Source organism: Manis javanica, chromosome 2 (genome assembly GCF_040802235.1).
Source record: "Manis javanica isolate MJ-LG chromosome 2, MJ_LKY, whole genome shotgun sequence".
Taxonomy (NCBI): Eukaryota; Metazoa; Chordata; class Mammalia; order Pholidota; family Manidae; genus Manis; species Manis javanica.
The window spans coordinates 113,188,184-113,208,590 of record NC_133157.1 but is presented as its reverse complement, the minus strand read 5'-3'; the positions used below and the strand labels follow the sequence as shown (position 1 = coordinate 113,208,590).

Sequence of the window (20,407 nt, the reverse complement as noted above, 5' to 3'; positions counted from 1 at the left end):
TTCTGTTTTGCATTTTCAGAAACATATCTTTTCATAGGCTTCTTCTTTGATATTTGCAGCCTGCTAAGATATTCTCTGCTCTCAGCTTACAAATACTTACTAATAATTTGAGCTTTTGTTTTCCTAAGTCACTGCCTTTTCTCATAGTTGTCAAACCTCATCAGTTTGAACACTTACACATTGCTCCAAACATTTGCTGCATGTTTGTTAAAATCATAAACCTCACCATTTTTTTTCTAATTTTCTATTAGGTGATTGCATGTGAACAGCAATTGGATACCACGTATGATGCCAGATGTGACACATGGTCCCTGGGGATCACGGCTATTGAGCTAGGTGATGGAGATCCCCCACTAGCTGACCTGCATCCCATGAGAGCACTCTTCAAAATACCAAGGTGAGAGGACTAGCGTGGGGCCCAGTCCCAGCATTGTATCTTTCTTCCTCCAGCCCTTGAGTGCTCTCATGGAAATAGTCAATGTAGTTCAGCAAGTTAGGAGCAGAATGGCCTGGAATGTCATTCTGCTTCTTCCAAAACTCTGTATTTGTTCAATAGTTTCATTTCCCCATTGTAAGTGAAGGAGCTTGCTGTTGACACTCAGTGTGTCCTTTTTCTTTTGCAAGGATTTGACCTCTGAAAACAGCAATTCCTCCCATTCTGTCTGCTCCCAAATCAGTCTTGAGGCTCTCTTGTCCATGGCCAATGCAGCATGACTTGTTCTGTCTCACTCTATCAGTCAAATAATTTTTTTTACTACTTGCTAAGACTTCCCTTTGTTTATAACTTTAAAATAATATTAAGAAAGTTATAAATATACTGATAAAATAATAATTTAAAATATTCCCATGTTTGAATAATTTAATGTAAAACAGTAAACTTAGAAGAATGATCTCTTTGGAGTCATGAAAGCACTTTCCTCTCTGAAGCCCCCTCCGCTTCCATGTATATATTGACAGACTTTCCCCTACTTATGCTGTAACTATTCAAATGCTATTTTGTATGTGCTTTGGTTAGTTCCCAGATATATCAGAAAACTGATGTGAAAAGTCTGCCTGTTAATTATTTTGTTATCTTTTTGAAGAGTTTCTTAAGGATTTGCCCTAATTCTAATGGACCCTTCTCTGTGACACCAGGCCCTCTAATGGAGGGCCTATAGACAGGGGTCCAGGGCAGAGTGCTAAGGTGGTAAGTTATAGTTTGTTACCATGCTCTACATTAAAACAAATATTGTGGTCCTGGTGCCTATAATCATTTGTACAAAGCCCTGGCAGTGAGTGTGTGTGTTTGTGTTGGAGGTGGGAAGGTAGTTTTCTAGTCCTAAAGAAATAATGCCAATATGTTGAATTCATTTCCAAATAGATGCATTTGGAATCTGTGGCACTGAGTTCAGTTAGTATAAAACCAAAGCATTTGAATGTGTTTTTAATTTTGCCTTTGAATTTCCTGTCTTTTGTAGGTGTTCTGGATTATAATACCTTAGATATATGTCATCCTTTGCATAATTTCAATGTATATCTCAGGTCTTACTGTTTGTAAAATATACTGCTTATTGGTAAATAGGAAACAAGGTTACAAAAAAGAACAAAAACCTATTCCATACCAAGTCTAAAACATTTCATTAAATATGAGGAAAACAGAAAAAAAAATCTACATTTCCTAGCTCCTACTGTCATCATTCAGTATATAAGATGGATCTCTGTACATCCTGAACCATTGTAATTATTGTTTTGAACAGCCAGTTAGCCTAATGCTGTCATTCTTGGTGATTGTGCCCACATGAAGCAGGAATGACATTGTCAACACATGCAAGGCACTTCTGGAAACTGCATCATATTAGTCATTTCTTATTACTTCTATAACCAGTGTATCTCTAAAGCCAAGTTCTTAGAATATTAATGATAGACAAATTTAGAAAGAAGGGATCTGAAAAGCTACTCAGTTCTGAGTGTTCTAATATCATCACAACTTCATTATACTCAAAGCAAGCCAATAAATTTCTTCCAAAGGAAATTTTCAGGACAAAAAACAAAGCAAGATTGTTGGAGATAAGAATTGCTTCTTTTAATGTGCAAATCGGCAATCTTGAATGAGCTCTGAAGATTGTAAAATGAGCTTTAGGCCTGATCCAGGGCAGATGAGTAGCTGCACTTTTCTTTAATGAGCCTGTACAAACTGTACATTAATTTCATTATAAGCTATTTAAGGAGTAATGCAGAACTGAAGACAAAGTATTTCCATTCCACTAATGAAAACAAGGGCTGTAAGGATTAACACAAAGCAGTTCTTCAGCAAATTCAACTACCATGGTTGATCAATGTTGCTTGATTACAGAGTTAGGTCTGCCTCGTTTTCAAGTGATATGCCTTTGTATTCATGAACATGCTAAAAAGAAAAGCTTTGTTCAGCTTAAAGTGAAGGGAATTAGTAACAAAATCTTTTAAGTGGCATTCAGAGCTTATAGCTAATCATATATTCCAGTCCCTTACTTTTGCAATCTTGTTTCCAGCCATGTGACAGTACCAGGGCAGCTCATGAAGGCATTCTCTGTGTCCCTTTCTGCTGCTGTGCCTTACACGTTCCCTCAGAGACTTCTGCAGGACTCAGAGTACAAAATATTATTCCTCATATTCATTGTTTCTATTTTGCTGAGTACTGATGTTTTCTCCCAGGGCTCTCAAGTGGAAGCAAGAAAGTTTCTTAAAAGAAAAAAAATTAGGCCTGCTTCCCGCCCGGCCCCTGGGAGGGAGGGCGGAGGGCGGCCCCGGGCCCAGCCGCGCCGGCTCCGCGAGCACCCAGGGGGCGGGAGCGCGCGGGGGCGCCCGGGCCGCGGAAGGTCCCGCGGGGGCGGCAGAGGCACGGGCCGGGGCTACCTGCAGCGCGGCGGCCCGGACCCCGCGCCCCACGGCGCCGTCCGGGGCCCCGCGGCGGGTGTCGGCGGCGGGCTGCAGCCGGGCCCGGGGCCCTCCCGGCCCAGGCGCGGGCCCGGCCCCACCCCAGAGCGCGCGGGCCGCGGGGCGGGGGCGCGGAGCGTGCGGGGCGGCGGAGGCCCTAGTGCCTGAGCCCGAGCCCAGCCGTTTCCCGCCCACCGGCCGCCCCGACACACGACACCGCCGCGCGCCGCGCCCGCACCTGGGCCGCCGGGCCGGGGAGGGCGCGTGCCGCCCCGCGGGGCCCCCACCAACCGCCGAGCGCCTCCGTCGCCGCGCCTTTCGGCCTCCCGCCCCCCCGGCACCCACCTGCTCAGGCCGCCCGAGCGCCCGCTGCATCCAGCCGGGCCGCCGGAGCCGTCGGGGGCAGCGGAAGGCAGAGGCGGTGCGAGCGGCCCCGGCTGGCGGGACGAACATCCGGCCGGCCGGAACGTCGGCCAACAGCGGCCCCACCCGCGGCGCACATGCCGGGTGACTGACGGGGCTCGGGGCCCCACCCGGCCGCCTGGACGCGCCCCAGCGCGGCGTCCGGAGGCCACTGCGGGCGACGGGCTGCACGCCCACCGTGCCGCCTGCACTCGGTGGTGGCGTGTCCCAATCCCGGGACCTGCGGACGTTATGTCAGCCGCCCGGCCCTTTCTCCACCCCGGAGATCGGGGTTTCTGGCAAGGTGGAGCCTGCGGAGACGGGCAGGCCCTTCTCCGTGACACCAGGCCCGCAGGCCCAGGCAGCTCACCTCTCAGGTTTTGCTCCTGAGACTCTGAACTTACTTTTATTTCTTTCTCTCTTTTGTTGACATTAAGTAAGTTTATCAAACTCTCAGCCCCTTGTCAGAACAGGTGTGGCTTTGTAGGACAGGACCAAGGAGGTGAAAGGCTAGAAAGCTGGAGACTGAAAACAACCGAGCAGGGAGAGAAAATGAAAGAAATCTGGAGAACAAGAAAGAAAGCCAAAGAATCTTGTAAATTGCAGCAAGAACAGGTTGAAGAAAGGAGCCCGCTGGAATTCTTGGAGGAAGTTGAGCAGAAGCAGGTAGAAACGTTGGAGGGCATTTTCCATCCTCGAGGAACATCCTAGAGAAATCAGCCTGCTTTGGGGAAGCCCAGATTGCACGTATTGGGGGCACCTGAAACAGGGCATCCAGGAGTCCTCTCCACAGCCAGCCTCATGTATTGAGGAGCCTCACCTACTCTGTTCAAAAAGGAAACTCTCTTTCCTTGTGTCTTTGGACTGCAAAAGATGCGCGAAGTTAGAAAGAGCCCTCGGGCCGAGATCAGACTTAGCTATTTAGGAACCATTCTAGGGATCCTGTCCGGGAATTTCTGGTCTGGTTTTGTTCCCACTGCCTATGAAATGGCCTGTGAATTGCTTTTGGCTGGACCGTCACTTGCCCCTGGTTAGCTGCTCTGGCCAGCCCAGACTACATGGGCTGAACAGTTGAAGAACCATAAGGGGTGGTTCATCCGCTAGTAAAAATCCCACAGGACTCTGGGCACAGCCAGTTGTCTTCCCCTACATGTAATCTTTTTCCACACCCAACGAGTCCACTTAAGCTCTCTGCACTCCAGTTTCCCTCTCTGGATAACAGCAGCATCTGCCTCATTCTGTTGTGAGGGTTGAATGAGATAATAAAGTCAAGTGCTTAGAACAGTTCCTGAGCATAGTAGGTGTTCAAACGTTAGCTCATATCATTTCACATCACCTACTATAATTTTCAAGTTACCACTTCACACCTAGGCTATGGATTTTGCCTACTGTGATATCTAGACTCCTCCTCCTGTTCCCCACTCCTTCTGGTATGTCAATTCTGAGATCAGGTTATAGAAGACCTTACAGTTCCGGTGCGTGGGTGTCTCCCCATCTAGGATCATTCACTCTGAGGGAAGCCAGCTGCCATGTCGTGAGCAATCCTGTGGACAGGCCCACGTGGAGTGGAACTCAGGACTCCTGTCACCTGCCACCTGCCACAGGACAAGCTTGCAAGTGGATCCGCCAGCTGCAGACGAGCCTTTCGATGGCTGCGCTTCAGCTTCACTGCGGATTCACATGCCCACCCAAATAACAGCTGTTATTGAAGAACTTGATTTCTTTCAACTAGTTGACATTCTAAAGATGAAACTTCCAGTTTTGCTGAAAAATCAACAACCCTCAGTTTTCAAATCCCCAGATGTGTGACTTGACTTATCCCTGAGAGTGATACCAGGAGAATCCAAACCTCGCAATGACTATATTTTGCATGAGAACCTGCGGTGGATACTTGTGTTGCCTTGTCTAATACCATTATATAACTGACATAGACTTCTGTTTCCTTGGCAGGCTTGCAGTGACTACATTTTGCACAAGAACCTCGCAGTAACTATACTTGGCACGAGAACCTCGCAGTGACTATATTTTGCACGAGAACCTGCTGTGGATACTTGTGTTGCCTTGTCTAATACCGTTACATAGCTGACAGAGTCTTCTGCTTCCATGGCCGGCTCACGGTGACCATATTTTGCACAAGAAACTGCTATGGATACTTGTTTTGCCTTGTCTACTACTATTATAAGTGAAATAGTCTTCTGCTTCCGTGACAGCCTTACGGTGACTGTATTTTGCACAAGAACCTTGCGGTGACTGTATTTCCATGAGAACCTGCTGTGGATACTTGTGTTGCCTTGTCTACACCATTATATAGCTGACAGAGTCTTCTGCTTCCGTGGCAGGCTCACAGTGACCATATTTTGCACAAGAACCTGCTGTGGATACTTGTTATGCCTTCTCTGCTCCTGTCATACAGCTGATAGTCTTCTGCCTCCATGACTGCCTGCTCTCCTGGTCTTCCTTACCTCTCTAAGCAGTCCTTTATATTTCTTCAGGGGCCCGTCATCATCGACTTCTCCTGTCCCACTTCCTGGGGTTCCTAAGCCCATCACTCCGCTGAGTCTTACGACTCTAATGGACTCTGGTGACTTTGTCTACTTGCATTTTTTGTGCCCACAGGTATGTAGACACCTCCCAAATCTGTGCCCCTAGTCCAGACCTCTTCCTTCAAATTTGCGCTTGGACAATAAAATTTCTGATTGACATGCCCACTTGAACATCACACCTGGATGTCAACTCAGCATAGCACAAACAGAATTAATCTTTTCTTCTTTAGTCTAGTCTCTCTTAGTTTGTTATATCAACCCGTCCCTCAAGTTCTCAGTATTTCTTTTTTCTTTATTATCTCTCATCTCATGTCAGTTCTCATCAGGCCAAGTCAATTCTAATGCCTGAATATTTCTCAAATTCATCACAGCCCTTCTAGCTTTGCTGTCTTGGTCCAGGGTCTCATCATCTTTCTGAATTTCTAACTGATCTAGTCTCCTAACTGGTGTCCTTTCTTCCCATTTTATCCTCTCCAAATCCAAAAAAGAGATATATTAACAATTTTAAACCAACTATATTATTACATCTCAAAACCCATCATCTCTCTGCGAGGCGGATCCCTGCCTCCCTCTCCAGCCTCACGCCTCACCTTCTCTCCAGCTTAGGCTTCAGCAGCACCAATAGTTCATTAGCTGCTTGCAGCTCCATGCCGACCGTGCTTTCTCCGCCTGTGTTCAGACCATCGCTTCTGCCTGGAAGGCTCTTCCCTTTTTCCTGCCTGCATTGCCACTCTAGCCCCCACCCCAGACCCTGACCGCCTCTCCTCCACTACAGAGTTAGGTGCCCCTTCTGAGTGCTCCCACAATGCCTGTTATGTACTCCTCACAGCACCTGCTTGATATTTTATAACATCCAGTTATAATTAGGTCTTCTGCCCTACGAAACCTGTACCTTTCTTTTTTTTTTTTTTTTTTTTGAGAGGGCATCTCTCATATTTATTGATCAAATGGTTGTTAACAACAATAAAATTCAGTATAGGGGGGTCAATGCTCAATGTACAATCATTAATCCATCTCAAGCCTAATTCTCGTCAGTCTCCAATCTTCTGAAGCATAACGAACAAGTTCTTACATGGTGAACGAATTCTTACAGAGTGAATAAATTCTTACATGGTGAACAGTACAAGGGCAGTCATCACAGAAACTTTCGGTTTTGATCATGCAATATGACCTATAAACCATCAGGTCAAATATGAATATTCATTTGATTTTTGTACTTGATTTATATGTTGATCCCACATTTCTCCTATTATTATTATTATTTTTATTTTTAATAAAATGCTGAAGTGGTAGGTAGATGCAAGATAAAGGTAGAAAACATAGTTTAGTGCTGTAAGAAGGCAAATGTAGATGATCAGATGATCAGGTGTGTGCCTATGGACTAAGTATTAATCCAGGCTAGACAAGGGCAGCAAGACATCCACGGATGCAGAAGATTTCTCTCAAAGCAGGGGGGGTGAGGTTCTGAGCCTCACCTCTGTTGATCCCCAAATTCTCACCTGATGGCCCCCCTGCGACTGTGCCTGTCTTAGGTTGTTCCTCCCTTGAGGAATCTTACCCGTCTCTGGCTAACCAGTCATCTTCCGGGGCCATACAGGGAAATGTAAAGTTGGTAAGTGAGAGAGAAGCCATATTGTTTGCAAAGGTTAGCTTTTTACTTCTTTGCAGATTTATGCCCTGTGGCTTCTATGCCCAGCACTTGTCTCGAGGTATCTTTACCACCTGGAGGAATTATGATACTCGGTAAATTCGATATGAGGCACGAATTCTATTTAAAGTTTGTAATTAGGAAGGAAGAAGAAAAGCTATAGATGTAGCATATGAAGGAAACTTGGGAGGATTGATTATTTCTTTGACATATCTTCTTGTATAGTACCTTAAGTATGTATAGGTTTTAAACTACTAACTAATTTGCACACACATATTGACATAATAGGAATACGGTGACATAAACAAAGCAAATCTATAATTACCAGCCATCTCCAGTGAAGCCAAGAAAACCATTTAGGCACCCTAGGCATTTGTGAAAATTTATCTATGATATGATGGATATTTTCCAACTGTACTTGAACCATCAGACAAATTAAAGCAGCCCATTTCTGGGATCTGTTCACATCCCATATGTTCTTTTAACCATAGATAGTCTATAGTCATGAGATTTTGGGGTGCTACAACTTGCACCCCTCCCAACTCCTGGTTGAGTTCCAACAGTACAGATCCAGTCAAATTCGTTGTCTCACTGTATGCACATGCCAGCCTAGACATCTCCCTCCTCCTTCTTATGGCAAGTCCAGGAGATGGTGGGCTGGATGCAGCCACAACCGCAGCATCGTCCGGATCCCTGTGGAGGCTTTTTGATGATCATCCCCCCGCACGCGTCCTCCAGAGAGTGCTGATGCCGGAAGTTCCTCCTCATATCGTATCTTAGTTCATTTTCTGGGTATCCAAGCTAGGCCTTGATCTTCTGCGTAGAAACAAACAGACCCTTTGCCCACACTTTGACATGCCCTCTATACCACTGTGCAGAACTCATTGGAGGTCAGCACACAGTAACTGCTTTTTTTTTTTTTTTTTTTAATTAAGAGAAAGGAATATTATCAGAAAAGAGTACCTCCATAGCTGATCATCTGACACCCTTTAAGTGATCAACATTAAGGATATTTAAAGCATGCGTTGATCTTTGATTTACCAATAGTTTTATCCTGTTAAGGAGTAATCCCCCTTTTCTTTCTTTCTTTCTTTTTTTTTTTTTTTAAATTTTTAATCTACACTTACCTGAAGAATACTATGTTTACTATGCTCTCCCCTATATCAGGTCCCCCCTAACAACCACATTACAGTTACTGTCCATCAGTTTAGCAAAATGTGGTAGAGTCACTACTTGTCCTCTCTGTGTTGTGCAGCCCACCCTCCCCTTTCTCCCTCCCCCCCATGCATGCTAATCTTAATACCCCCCTTCTTCTTCCCCCCCCTTATCCCTCCCTGCCCACCCATCCTCCCCAGTTCCTTTCCCTTTGGTACCTGTTAGTCCATTTTTGGGTTCTGTAATTCTGCTGCTGTTTTGTTCCTTCAGTTTTTCCTTTGTTCCTATACTCCTCAGATGAGTGAAATCATTTGGTATTTCTCTTTCTCCGCTTGGCTTATTTCACTGAGCATAATACTCTCCAGCTCCATCCATGTTGCTGCAAATGGTTGGATTTTTCCACTTCTTATGGCTGAGTAGTATTCCATTGTGTATATGTACCACATCTTCTTTATCCATTCATCTACAGATGGACATTTAGGTTGCTTCCAATTCTTGGCTATTGTAAATAGTGCTGCGATAAACATAGGAGTGCATCTGTCTTTCTCAAACTTGATTGCTGCGTTCTTAGGGTAAATTCCTAGGAGTGGAATTCCTGGGTCAAATGGTAGGTCTGTTTTGAGCATTTTGATGCACCTCCATACTGCTTTCCACAATGGTTGAACTAATTTACATTCCCACCAGCAGTGTAGGAGGGTTCCCCTTTCTCCACAGCCTCGCCAACATTTGTTGTTGTTTGTCTTTTGGATGGCAGCTATCCTTACTGGTGTGAGGTGATACCTCATTGTAGTTTTAATTTGCATTTCTCTGATAATTAGCGATGTGGAGCATCTTTTCATGTGTCTCTTGGCCATCTGTATTTCTTTTTTGGAGAACTGTCTGTTCAGTTCCTCTGCCCATTTTTTAATTGGGTTATTTGTTTTTTGTTTGTTGAGGCGTGTGAGCTCTTTATATATTCTGGACGTCAAGCCTTTATCAGATCTGTCATTTTCAAATATATTCTCCCATACTGTAGGGTTCCTTTTTGTTCTATTGATGGTGTCTTTCGCTGTACAGAAGCTTTTCAGCTTAATGTAGTCCCACTTGCTCATTTTTGCTGTTGTTTTCCTTGCCCGGGGAGATATGTTCAAGAAGAGATCACTCATGTTTATGTCTAAGAGGTTTTTGCCTATGTTTTTTTCCAAGAGTTTAATGGTTTCGTGACTTACATTCAGGTCTTTGATCCATTTTGAGTTTACCTTTGTATATGGGGTTAGACAATGGTCCAGTTTCATTCTCCTACATGTAGCTGTCCAGTTTTGCCAGCACCATCTGTTGAAGAGACTGTCATTTTGCCATTGTATGTCCATGGCTCCTTTATCAAATATTAATTGACCATATATGTTTGGGTTAATTTCTGGGGTCTCTAATCTGTTCCACTGGTCTGTGGCTCTGTTCTTGTGCCAGTACCAAATTGTCTTGATTACTATGGCTTTGTAGTAGAGCTTGAAGTTGGGGAGTGAGATCCCCCCTACTTTATTCTTCTTTTTCAGGATTGCTTTGGCTATTCGGGGTCTTTGGTGTTTCCATATGAATTTTTGAATTATTTGTTCCAATTCATTGAAGAATGTTGCTGGTAATTTGAGAGGGATTGCATCAAATTTGTATATTGCTTTCGGCAGGATGGCCATTTTGACGATATTAATTCTTCCTAGCCATGAGCATGGGATGAGTTTCCATTTATTAGTGTCCCCTTTAATTTCTCTTAAGAGTGACTTGTAGTTTTCAGAGTATAAGTCTTTCACTTCCTTGGTTAGGTTTATTCCTAGGTATTTTATTCTTTTTGATGCAATGGTGAATGGAATTGTTTTCCTGATTTCTCTTTCTATTGATTCGTTGTTAGTGTATAGGAAAGCTACAGATTTCTGTGTGTTGATTTTGTATCCTGCAACTTTGCTGTATTCCGATATCAGTTCTAGTAGTTTTGGAGTGGAGTCTTTAGGGTTTTTTATGTACAGTATCATATCATCTGCAAATAGTGACAGTTTAACTTCTTCTTTACCAATCTGGATTCCTTGTATTTCTTTGTTTTGTCTGATTGCCGTGGCTAGGACCTCCAGTACTATGTTAAATAACAGTGGGGAGAGTGGGCATCCCTGTCTGGTTCCCGATCTCAGTGGAAATGCTTTCAGCTTCTCGCTGTTCAGTATAATGCTGGCTGTGGGTTTATCATATATGGCCTTTATTATGTTGAGGTACTTGCCCTCTATTCCCATTTTGCTGAGAGTTTTTATCATGAATGGATGTTGAATTTTGTCAAATGCTTTTTCAGCATCTATGGAGATGATCATGTGGTTTTTGTCTTTCTTTTTGTTGATGTGGTGGATGATGTTGATGGATTTTCGAATGTTGTACCATCCTTGCATCCCTGGGATGAACCCCACTTGGTCATGGTGTATGATCCTTTTGATATACTGTTGAATTCTGTTTGCTAATATTTTATTGAGTATTTTTGCATCTACGTTCATCAGGGATATTGGTCTGTAATTTTCTTTTTTGGTGGGGTCTTTGCCTGGTTTTGGTATTAGGGTGATGTTGGCTTCATAGAATGAGTTTGGGAGTATTCCCTCTTCTTCTATTTTGTGGAACACTTTAAGGAGAATGGGTATTATGTCTTCTCTGTGTGTCTGATAAAATTCCGAGGTAAATCCGTCCGGCCCCGGGGTTTTGTTCTTGGGTAGTTTTTTGATTACTGTTTCAATTTCTTTGCTTGTAATTGGTTTGTTTAACTTTTGTGTTTCTTCCTTGGTCAGTCTTGGGAGGTTGTATTTTTCTAGGAAGTTGTCCATTTCTTCTAGGTTTTCCAGCTTGTTGGCATATAGGTTTTCATAGTAGTCTTTAATAATTCTTTGTATTTCTGTGGAGTCTGTCGTGATTTTTCCATTCTCATTTCTGATTATGTTGATTTGTGTTGACTCTCTTTTTCTCTTAATAAGTTGGGCTAGAGGCTTATCTATTTTGTTTATTTTCTCAAAGAACCAGCTCTTGGTTTCGTTGATTTTTGCTATTGTTTTATTCTTCTCAATTTTGTTTATTTCTTCTCTGATCTTTATTATGTCCCTCCTTCTGCTGACTTTAGGCCTCATTTGTTCTTCTTTTTCCAGTTTTAATAATTGTGATGTTAGACTATTCATTTGGGATTGTTCTTCCTTCTTCAAGTGTGCCTGGATTGCTATATACTTTCCTCTTAAGACTGCTTTCGCTGCATCCCACAGAAGTTGGGGCTTAGTGTTGTTGTTGTCATTTGTTTCTATATATTCCTTGATCTCTATTTTGATTTGTTCATTGATCCATTGATTATTTAGTAGCATGTTGTTAAGCCTCCATGTGTTTGTGAGCCTTTTTGTTTTCTTTGTAGAATTTATTTCTACTTTCATACCTTTGTGGTCTGAAAAATTGGTTGGTAGAATTTCAATATTGTGGAATTTACTGAGGCTCTTTTTGTGAGCTAGTATGTGGTCTATTCTGGAGAATGTTCCATGTGCACTTGAGAAGAATGTATATCCTGTTGCTTTTGGATGTAAAGTTCTATAGATGTCTATTAGGTCCATCTGTTCTAGTGTGTTGTTCAGTGCCTGTGTGTCTTTACTTATTTTCTGCCCGGTGGATCTATCCTTTGGGGTGAGTGGTGTGTTGAAGTCTCCTACAATGAATGCATTGCAGTCTATTTCCCTCTTTAGTTCTGTTAGTATTTGCTTCACATATGCTGGTGCTCCTGTATTGGGTGCATATATATTTAGAATGGTTATATCCTCTTGTTGGACTAAGCCCTTTATCATTATGTAGTGGCCTTCTTTATCTCTTGTTACTTTCTTTGTTTTGAAGTCTATTTTGTCTGATATTAGTACTGCAACCCCTGCTTTCTTCTCACTGTTGTTTGCCTGAAATATGTTTTTCCATCCCTTGACTTTTAGTCTATGCTTATCTTTGGGTTTAAGGTGAGTTTCTTGTAAGCAGCATATAGATGGGTCTTGCTTTTTTATCCATTCTATTACTCTATGTCTTTTGATTGGTGCATTAAGTCCATTTACATTTAGGGTGACTATTGAAAGATATGTACTTATTGCCATTGCAGGCTTTAGATTCGTGGTTACCAAAGGTTCAAGGTTAGCTTCTTTAGTATCTTACTGCCTAACTTAGCTCGCTTATTGAGCTGTTATATACACTGTCTGGAGAGTCTTTTCTTCTCTCCCTTCTTATTCCTCCTCCTCCCTTCTTCATATGTTGTGTGTTTTGTTCTGTGCTCTTTTTAGGGGTGCTCCCATCTAGAGCAGTCCCTGTAGGATGCCCTGTAGAGGTGGTTTGTGGGAAGCAAATTCCCTCAGCTTTTGCTTGTCTGGGAATTGTTTGATCCCACCATCATATTTAAATGATAGTCGTGCTGGATACAGTATCCTTGGTTCAAGGCCCTTCTGTTTCATTGCATTAAGTATATCATGCCATTCTCTTCTGGCCTGTAGGGTTTCTGTTGAGAAGTCTGATGTTAGCCTGATTGGTTTTCCTTTATAGGTGACCTTTTTCTCTCTAGCTGCCTTTAAAACTCTTTCCTTGTCCTTGATCCTTGCCATTTTAATTATTATGTGTCTTGGTGTTGTCCTCCTTGGATCCTTTCTGTTGGGGGTTCTGTATAATTCCATGGTCTGTTCGATTATTTCCTCCCCCAGTTTGGGGAAGTTTTCAGCAATTATTTCTTCAAAGACACTTTCTATCCCTTTTCCTCTTTCTTCCTCTTCTGGTATCCCTATAATACGAATGTTTTTCCTTTTGTATTGGTCACATATTTCTCTTAGTGTTGTTTCATTCCTGGAGATCCTTTTATCTCTCTCTATGTCAGCTTCTATACGTTCCTGTTCTCTGGCTTCTATTCCTTCAATGGCCTCTTGCATCTTATCCATTCTGCTTATAAATCCTTCCAGGGATTGTTTCACTTCTGTGATCTCTTTCCTGACATCTGTGATCTCCTTCCGGACTTCATCCCACTGCTCTTGCATTTTTCTCTGCATCTCATCCCACTGCTCTTGCATTTTTCTCTGCATCTCATCCCATTGCTCTTGCATTTTTTTCTGCATCTCTGTCAGCATGTTCATGATTTTTATTTTGAATTCTTTTTCAGGAGGACTAGTTAGGTCTGTCTCCTTCTCAGGTGTTGTCTCTGTGATCTTTGTCTGCCTGTAGTTTTGCCTTTTCATGGTGATAGAGATAGTCTGCAGAGCTGGTACAAGTGACCGCTGGAAGAGCTTCCCTTCTTGTTGGTTTGTAGCCTTTTCCTGGGAGAATAGCGACCTCTAGTGGCTTGTGCTGGGCAGCTGTGCGCAGACAGGGCTTCTGCTTCCTGCCCAGTTGCTTTGGGGTTTATCTCCACTGTTGCTGTGGGCTTGGCCTGGCTGGGGCTGTTCCTCCAAAATGGTGGAGCCCCGTTAGAGGGGGAGCAGCCAGGAGACTATTTATCTCCGTAAGGGGCCTCTGTGCTCCCTGCTGCCCAGGGGGTTAGAGTGCCCAGAGATCCCCAGATTCCCTGCTTCTGGTCTAAGTGACCTGTCCTGCCCCTTTAAGATTTCCAAAAAGCACTCTCCAAACCAAAACAACAACAGCAACAATGAGAGAGGGAACAGAAAGGAAAAAAAAAAGAAAAAACACGCGATTTTTTTTTTTTTTCCTTAGGTGCCGGTCCCAGGCACCCGCGCACTGGTCCTGCTGCCCTGTCTCCCTAGCACCAGGGTCCCTGTCCTTTCAAGGCTTCCAAAAAGCACCCACCCACCGGTCCCGCAGGGAAGGAACGCTCAATATTCTTGGTCCTCAGGCACTGGTCCCACGCACCCGCTCACCAGTCCCGCCGCCCTGCCTCCCTAGCACCGGGGTCCCTGTCCCTTCAAGGCTTCCAAAAAGCACTTGGCAAAAAGAGAGAAAAAAAAGGGGAAAAACGCGCGATTTCTTCCGTCCTCAGGTGCTGGTCTCAGGCACCCACCCACCGGTCCCACAGGGAAAAATGCGGGATATTCTTTGTCCTCAGGTGCCGGTCCCAGGCACCCGCTCACCAGTCCCGCCGCCCTGCCTCCCTAGCACCGGGGTCCCTGTCCCTTTTAGGCTTCCAAAAAGCACTCGCAGAAAAGAGAAAAAAAAAAAGGGGGAAAACGCGCGATTTCCTCTGTCCTCAAGTGCCGGTCTCAGGCACCCGCCCACCGGTCCCGCAGGGAAAAACGGGGGATATTCTTTGTCCTCAGGCGCCGGTCCCAGCCACCCGCTCACCAGTCCCACCACCGTGCCTCCCTAGCACTGGGGTCCCCGTCCCTTCAAGGCTTCCAAAAAGCGCTTGCCAAAAAGAGAAAAAAAAAAAAAGGGGAAAAACGCGCGACCTCCTCCGTCCTCAGGCACCGGTCTCAGGCACCCGCCCCCAGGTCTCGCAGGGAGAAACGCGGGATATTCTTTGTCCTCCGGCGCCGTTCCCAGGCACCTCCTCACCGGTCCCGCCACCCTGCCTCCCCAGCAACGGGGGCCCGTCCCTCTAAGGCTTCCAAAAAGCGCTCGCCAAAAAAAAAAAACTGCTCCGGTTTCTCTCCACCCGCCGGGAGCCGGGGGGAGGGGCGCTCGGGTCCCGCCGGGCTGGGGCTTGTATCTTACCCCCTTCACAAGGCGCTGGGTTCTTGCAGGTGTGGATGTGGTCTGGATGTTGTCCTGTGTCCTGTGGTCTCTATTTTAGGAAGATTTTTCTTTGTTATATTTTCATAGCTCTATGTGTTTTTGGGAGGAGATTTCCACTGCTCTACTCACGCCGCCATCTTGGCTCCCGCCTCTGTACCTTTCTTAAGAGAAAAGTTTGTCTCATTCTTTGTTGTAACCTCAGAACCCAGTAAAATGCCTGGCAGCTAGTAGGAACTTCACTAATGTCTGAGAAACAAGTGAAATAAAGGATTACCTTTACAAAAAAAAATAAAAAGAAAAAATAAAAAGAAAAAAAATCAGAAAAATTGGGTCATACATTTTTTTTATGATTGATATACACTCTTATGAAGGTTTCACATGAAAAAACAATGTGGTTACATGGTTACTACATTTACCCATATTATCAAGTCCCCACCCATACCAATGTAGTCACTGTCCATCAGTGTAGTAAGATGCCACAGATCCACTATGTGCCTTCTCTGTGCTACACTGTTCTCAATTGGGTCATACATTAAATGCTTTTGGAGAAACAAGGAATCTGTCATTTTATATAAAGAATGATTAATAGTGAATTATCTGTCTGAACTGGGAAATGATGGTGCTGCTTGATTACACCTGGCAGCACCTGGGTGCCTCTGCCTCTGACTTTTCAGACTGACCAATGTGCACAATCCAACTCTGATTCTTACTGTTCTAGGAATCCACCCCCAAAACTAAGGCAGCCTGAGATATGGTCAGCAGAATTCAATGACTTCATCAGCAAGTGAGTAACAACAGAGTCTTTTTAAAAAAACAGAGATACCGTCCCATTGGAACTTTGAAGTGTGCCAAATGCAATTCCTCCATGCTTCTGAATCTCTTATTTTTTATCTACTAAATTTCTTGTCTATTAAATCTCCTCCTTATTTCTTGCCTCTTAAATTGCCCCAGAGCTTTCCATTATTTTCTTCAAAAGAAGCATTTGTAGAGTCTTCTGAATGTTCAGTGAATTCATTGCTGCTCAAATAATGATCCTGGGGTCATGTTTAGTCGCTTAACGATGGCTATGCTTCTGCAGATCTTCATCATCCATGAACACAATCTTCTGTCCACCTGCTTTTTGCAGTTATGCCCTTAGCATCTCCCACCTGCTCACTTACATCTATTTTTTCAGTGATTTAATCCTTCATTTATCTGTTACTAATTCTCATTACAATCAGAGAATTTTCATTGCAATCAGTGAATTAGATAATGACTGATAAGATGCTTGTGCATTGGAGATTCAGTGAACATTTTAATATGACAAATATTTAGCACAAGTGCAGTGCTTACAAAAAATTGGCTAGAAGCTATGAGACAACCATTTCTAAATATCTGCCCACAAATTTTTTTTCATAATCTTTATTATGTCTTCACCTTAAAAAATAAGATAAGGGATTACCCCAGGCTGTAAATGAGGGAGAGGAGACATTAAGATTTGGTGTGTCAAACACTACTCAGATACTGTAGAAAGTGCAAAGATAAAAGGTACTGGCAATACCCATCCATGCTGTCATCATTGGTTTTTCTACCAAGAATATCTTTGTATTACTATAAAGACAAGAGGCTTAGATTTAGGGTTGTGCAAACCCAAGGAAGGTTGATAATCTGCTAGGATTTTTTTTCAGATTTCACTTACCTATATATTACTGAGTATAGTAGTCCCCCCTTATCAGCCAGGGATCTGTTCCAGGACCCCTAGTGGAAGCCTGAAACTACAGAGAGTGCCAAACCCTCTATAGTCTATGTTTTTTCCTAAACATATATACCAATGAAAAAGTTTAATATAGAAATTTCAGTGAGAGATTAACAATACCTAACAATAAAATAGAACTATTATAATAATATACTGTAATAAGAAGTATGAATGTGGTCTCTCCCTCAAAATATCTTACTGTATTATACTCACCCTTCTTTTGATGATGTGAGGTGATAAATGCCTTCATGATGAGATGAAATGAGGTGAATGACATGGCACTGTGACTAGCCTTAGGCTACTGTTGACTTTCTGACCACATGTGTCAGAAAGAGGATGGTCTCTTTCTGGACTGTGGTTAACATGGGTAACTGAAACTGTGGAAAGCTCAGATAAGGGGGAACTACTGTATGTACCACACAATACAGAATATTTAGTAAACTGCAGTCGAATTTCACAGATCCCTTGGGAGAATCACTGGTAATGGAAGGGCTCCCCATGATTCACAATCAGGCGCCATGTCTGCAGATCCTTCCATGCAGATCCTCGGTGACATGAGGTGACTTTGACATGTTTCACAGAGTTTCACCTATGAGAAACAGTTCCTGATTTCCTCCAGGCAGTCAGTCTTCAGTCCTGTGTGCTGTCATTGTATTTTGTTTCTCTTCCAGTGGTAGTATGGCCACTTTTACTTAACTCCTTGTTTAGGTGTCTTTCTCCCCAAATAGACCATAAGCAACCTCAGAGGCCTGAACATGCCTTACTTGTTGCTGTGACTACAGTGCTAGAGTGCCCATACTCCTCAGCCATTCGATAAAGTTTTACTTGAATAAAATGATTTAATATGTGGCAGCTGATACATTGACACAAGTGCTACAGATATCTGAAGCTGACACATTCTGTTAAACTGAATGAAAACTAAGAGCACTTATTATCTTTAGACATTATCATCCAATTCCTTGGCATATTTTAGCATCCCTGGGAAGTATCATTTTTGTTTAGCTCCAAAAATTAATCACCAAATTGTCCTCCTAAGAGGAGTAACAAAACAGATAAGAAATGTCACTGCTCAAGTCAAGGCATGAGCTTCTTCTTTTTTTCTTTTTCTATATCCCCAAATGGCAGCCTAGCTGACCAGCTTTCTCATAATCCTCTGAATCTCGGGGTTAAAAAGGCATTGGAAATATATTTGGGCCCAACTCCTATCCACAGTGTAAATCCTTCTAGAACATGTGCACTGAGTGGCCGTCCAGTCAGTACCTAATCATCCCTAATAAAAATGACCACACTTCCCAATGCAGCCCATTCTATCTTTGATAAGCCTCGCAGTTGAAAAGTTCTTCCATATGCTGACCTGAAATGTTTCTCTTTTAATTCCACCAACTGATCCTAGGTTTTGTCCCTTGTGATCATTGAAATCTAATCTAAACCCTTTTCCAAATATTTGAAGACAGCTGTCACAGCTAATTCAACATCCTTAAATTGTTCAGTGATGCTGTTTCAGATATTCTCACTCACCATATCTTTTCTCATGACCATGGCTCTGGTTGAAGCTATTAAGAAGTGTGATATGCTGTAGAACATCTACTGTCTGACCTCCAAAAACATCTACTGACATGGAATTTAAACATCCTCAGCACATCAGTCTTCTCAAATGTGTTATCAGTTTTATCATGTAGGAAAACTACATCAATTGAGAAGCCTTTAAAAGCATTTGGGAAGAGAAACTGAGAAGTTTGTTTTAATTTTAGATACGCATTAAAACTGTAATGACTTGATTGTTGCTAATATTTAGCTACTGGCTTGTGAAGGAGACCCTGTAGAGACCAAGTTTAATTATCACTCTGCAAGAATGCTTGCTGGGAGACTGGGGACGGAGCGTTCAGTTGGAAGTTGGTGTCACTACAGCCTAATCACACCCACAGATGTGTGCGCTTTCACGAATATTCCTTTCATTGTATTTCAGTTTAACGTCTTTTCAGATATGCTCCTCGGGTTGAGCTTTGTGAGGAGCATTGCTCTTTTGTGTTAGAGAAGTTTTTAGGAATATGAAAAACAATTTCAAACTCTAACTTATCAAATAATTGCATGTTCTTTTTTTGCCAGTGCAGGTGCTTGACTAAAGATTATGAAAAGCGCCCAACAGTGTCAGATCTTTTACAGCATAAATTCATTACTCAAATTGATGGCAAAGATGTAGTGCTGCAAAAACAACTCATGGAACTCATCGATGTTCATCAATGTGTGGGAGGCACAGAAAAAGCCAGGTAATCAAATTATATCTTGACTCCAAAAATCTAAAGAACATCTAAAGACTCTGAGTAGTTTTGTAATGCAATAATTGTTAAGGTAAGAAAAGAACTCTGGGGTTTGGAGAAAATGGGGTACTTGTATGAAAAGTGAATGTCATATGTTGGGTTGTATCCCAGTAGGAGTAAAAATCACTGACAGCATTTTTGAAGCAATTTCATCAGAACAAAGAATGTAAACTTCAGTAGATGATTAGTATTGGTATAGGTCTTCTTGTATTTTCTGCTCTTCTGTAAAGTTAGGTAACTTAGATTTGAGACTTTAAAAAGAACACAAAAGTTCAAAGACTTTTTGGTACTATTATGTGTTGGTATCCTTTTCCTTAGTTAAATTATACCCTCAAAGCATTTTTAATATCTTTATTCATACTTCCTGTTTGGATTTTTAATAAACTACTATGTTTAGTTTTTATAATATGGAGTATGTTTTTTACTTATTATAGTTTATATATATGTTTATTATTATTATTATTGTTTTTTATTTTGGTATCATTAATCTACAACTACATGAGGAACATTATGTTTACTAGACTTTCCCCATCACCAAGTAACCCCCACAAACCCCATTACAGTCACTGTCCATCAGCGAAGTAAGATGCTGTAGAATCACTACTTGTCCTCTCTGTGTTGCACAGCCCTCTCTGTGCCCCCCATTATACCTGCTAATCATAATTCCCCCTTTCTTTTTTCCCCCACCTTATTCCTCCCTTCCCACCCATCCTCCCCAGTCCCTTTCCCCTTGGTAACTGTTAGTTGATTCTTGGGTTCTGTGATTCTGCTGCTATTTTGTTCCTTCAGTTTTTTTTCTTTGTTCTTATACTCCACATATGAATGAACTCATTTGGTACTTGTCTTTCTCCGCTTGGCTTATTTCACTGAGCATAATACCGTCTAGCTCCATCCAGGTTGTTGCAAATGGTAGGATTTGTTTTCTTCTTATGGCTAAATAGTATTCCACTGTGTATATGTGCCACATCTTCTTTATCCGTTCATCTACTGATGGGCACTTAGGTTGCTTCCATTTCTTGGCTATTTTAAATAGTGC

At 42.8% G+C, this 20,407-nt stretch overlaps 2 protein-coding genes and 1 long non-coding RNA gene across 9 annotated transcripts in view; 1 reads left to right on the top strand and 2 right to left on the bottom strand.

The window, feature by feature from the left end:
- LOC140845597 (uncharacterized) overlaps nt 1–4,799 on the bottom strand; it is a 42,559-nt gene extending 37,760 nt beyond the window's left edge. Inside the window, exons 1-2 of the mRNA XM_073220184.1 lie at nt 4,763–4,799; nt 3,238–3,754 (exon numbers count right to left, since the gene is read on the bottom strand). Of these exons, the coding sequence (XP_073076285.1) occupies nt 3,238–3,754; nt 4,763–4,799 (554 nt within the window). The remainder of the gene's footprint in view (nt 1–3,237; nt 3,755–4,762) is intronic.
- Nucleotides 2,038–3,230, bottom strand: LOC140847799 (uncharacterized). The gene is made up of 2 exons (XR_012127996.1): nt 2,488–3,230; nt 2,038–2,383 (listed from the first exon to the last, which is right to left on the bottom strand). It is a non-coding gene; the product is annotated as an uncharacterized lncRNA (long non-coding RNA).
- LOC140847796 (serine/threonine-protein kinase TAO1-like) overlaps nt 3,615–20,407 on the top strand; it is a 324,214-nt gene continuing 307,421 nt past the window's right edge. For 3 of the 7 annotated variants that reach the window (XM_073229146.1, XM_073229147.1, XM_073229144.1), the window contains exons 1-3: nt 4,178–5,910; nt 16,037–16,102; nt 19,165–19,320. The gene's annotated coding sequence lies outside the window, so the exon portion shown is untranslated. Of the gene's footprint in view, nt 3,961–4,177; nt 5,911–16,036; nt 16,103–19,159; nt 19,321–20,407 lie in introns of those variants that run through there. The other 4 variants (XM_073229150.1, XM_073229149.1, XM_073229145.1 and 1 more) reach the window with 4 other exon arrangements.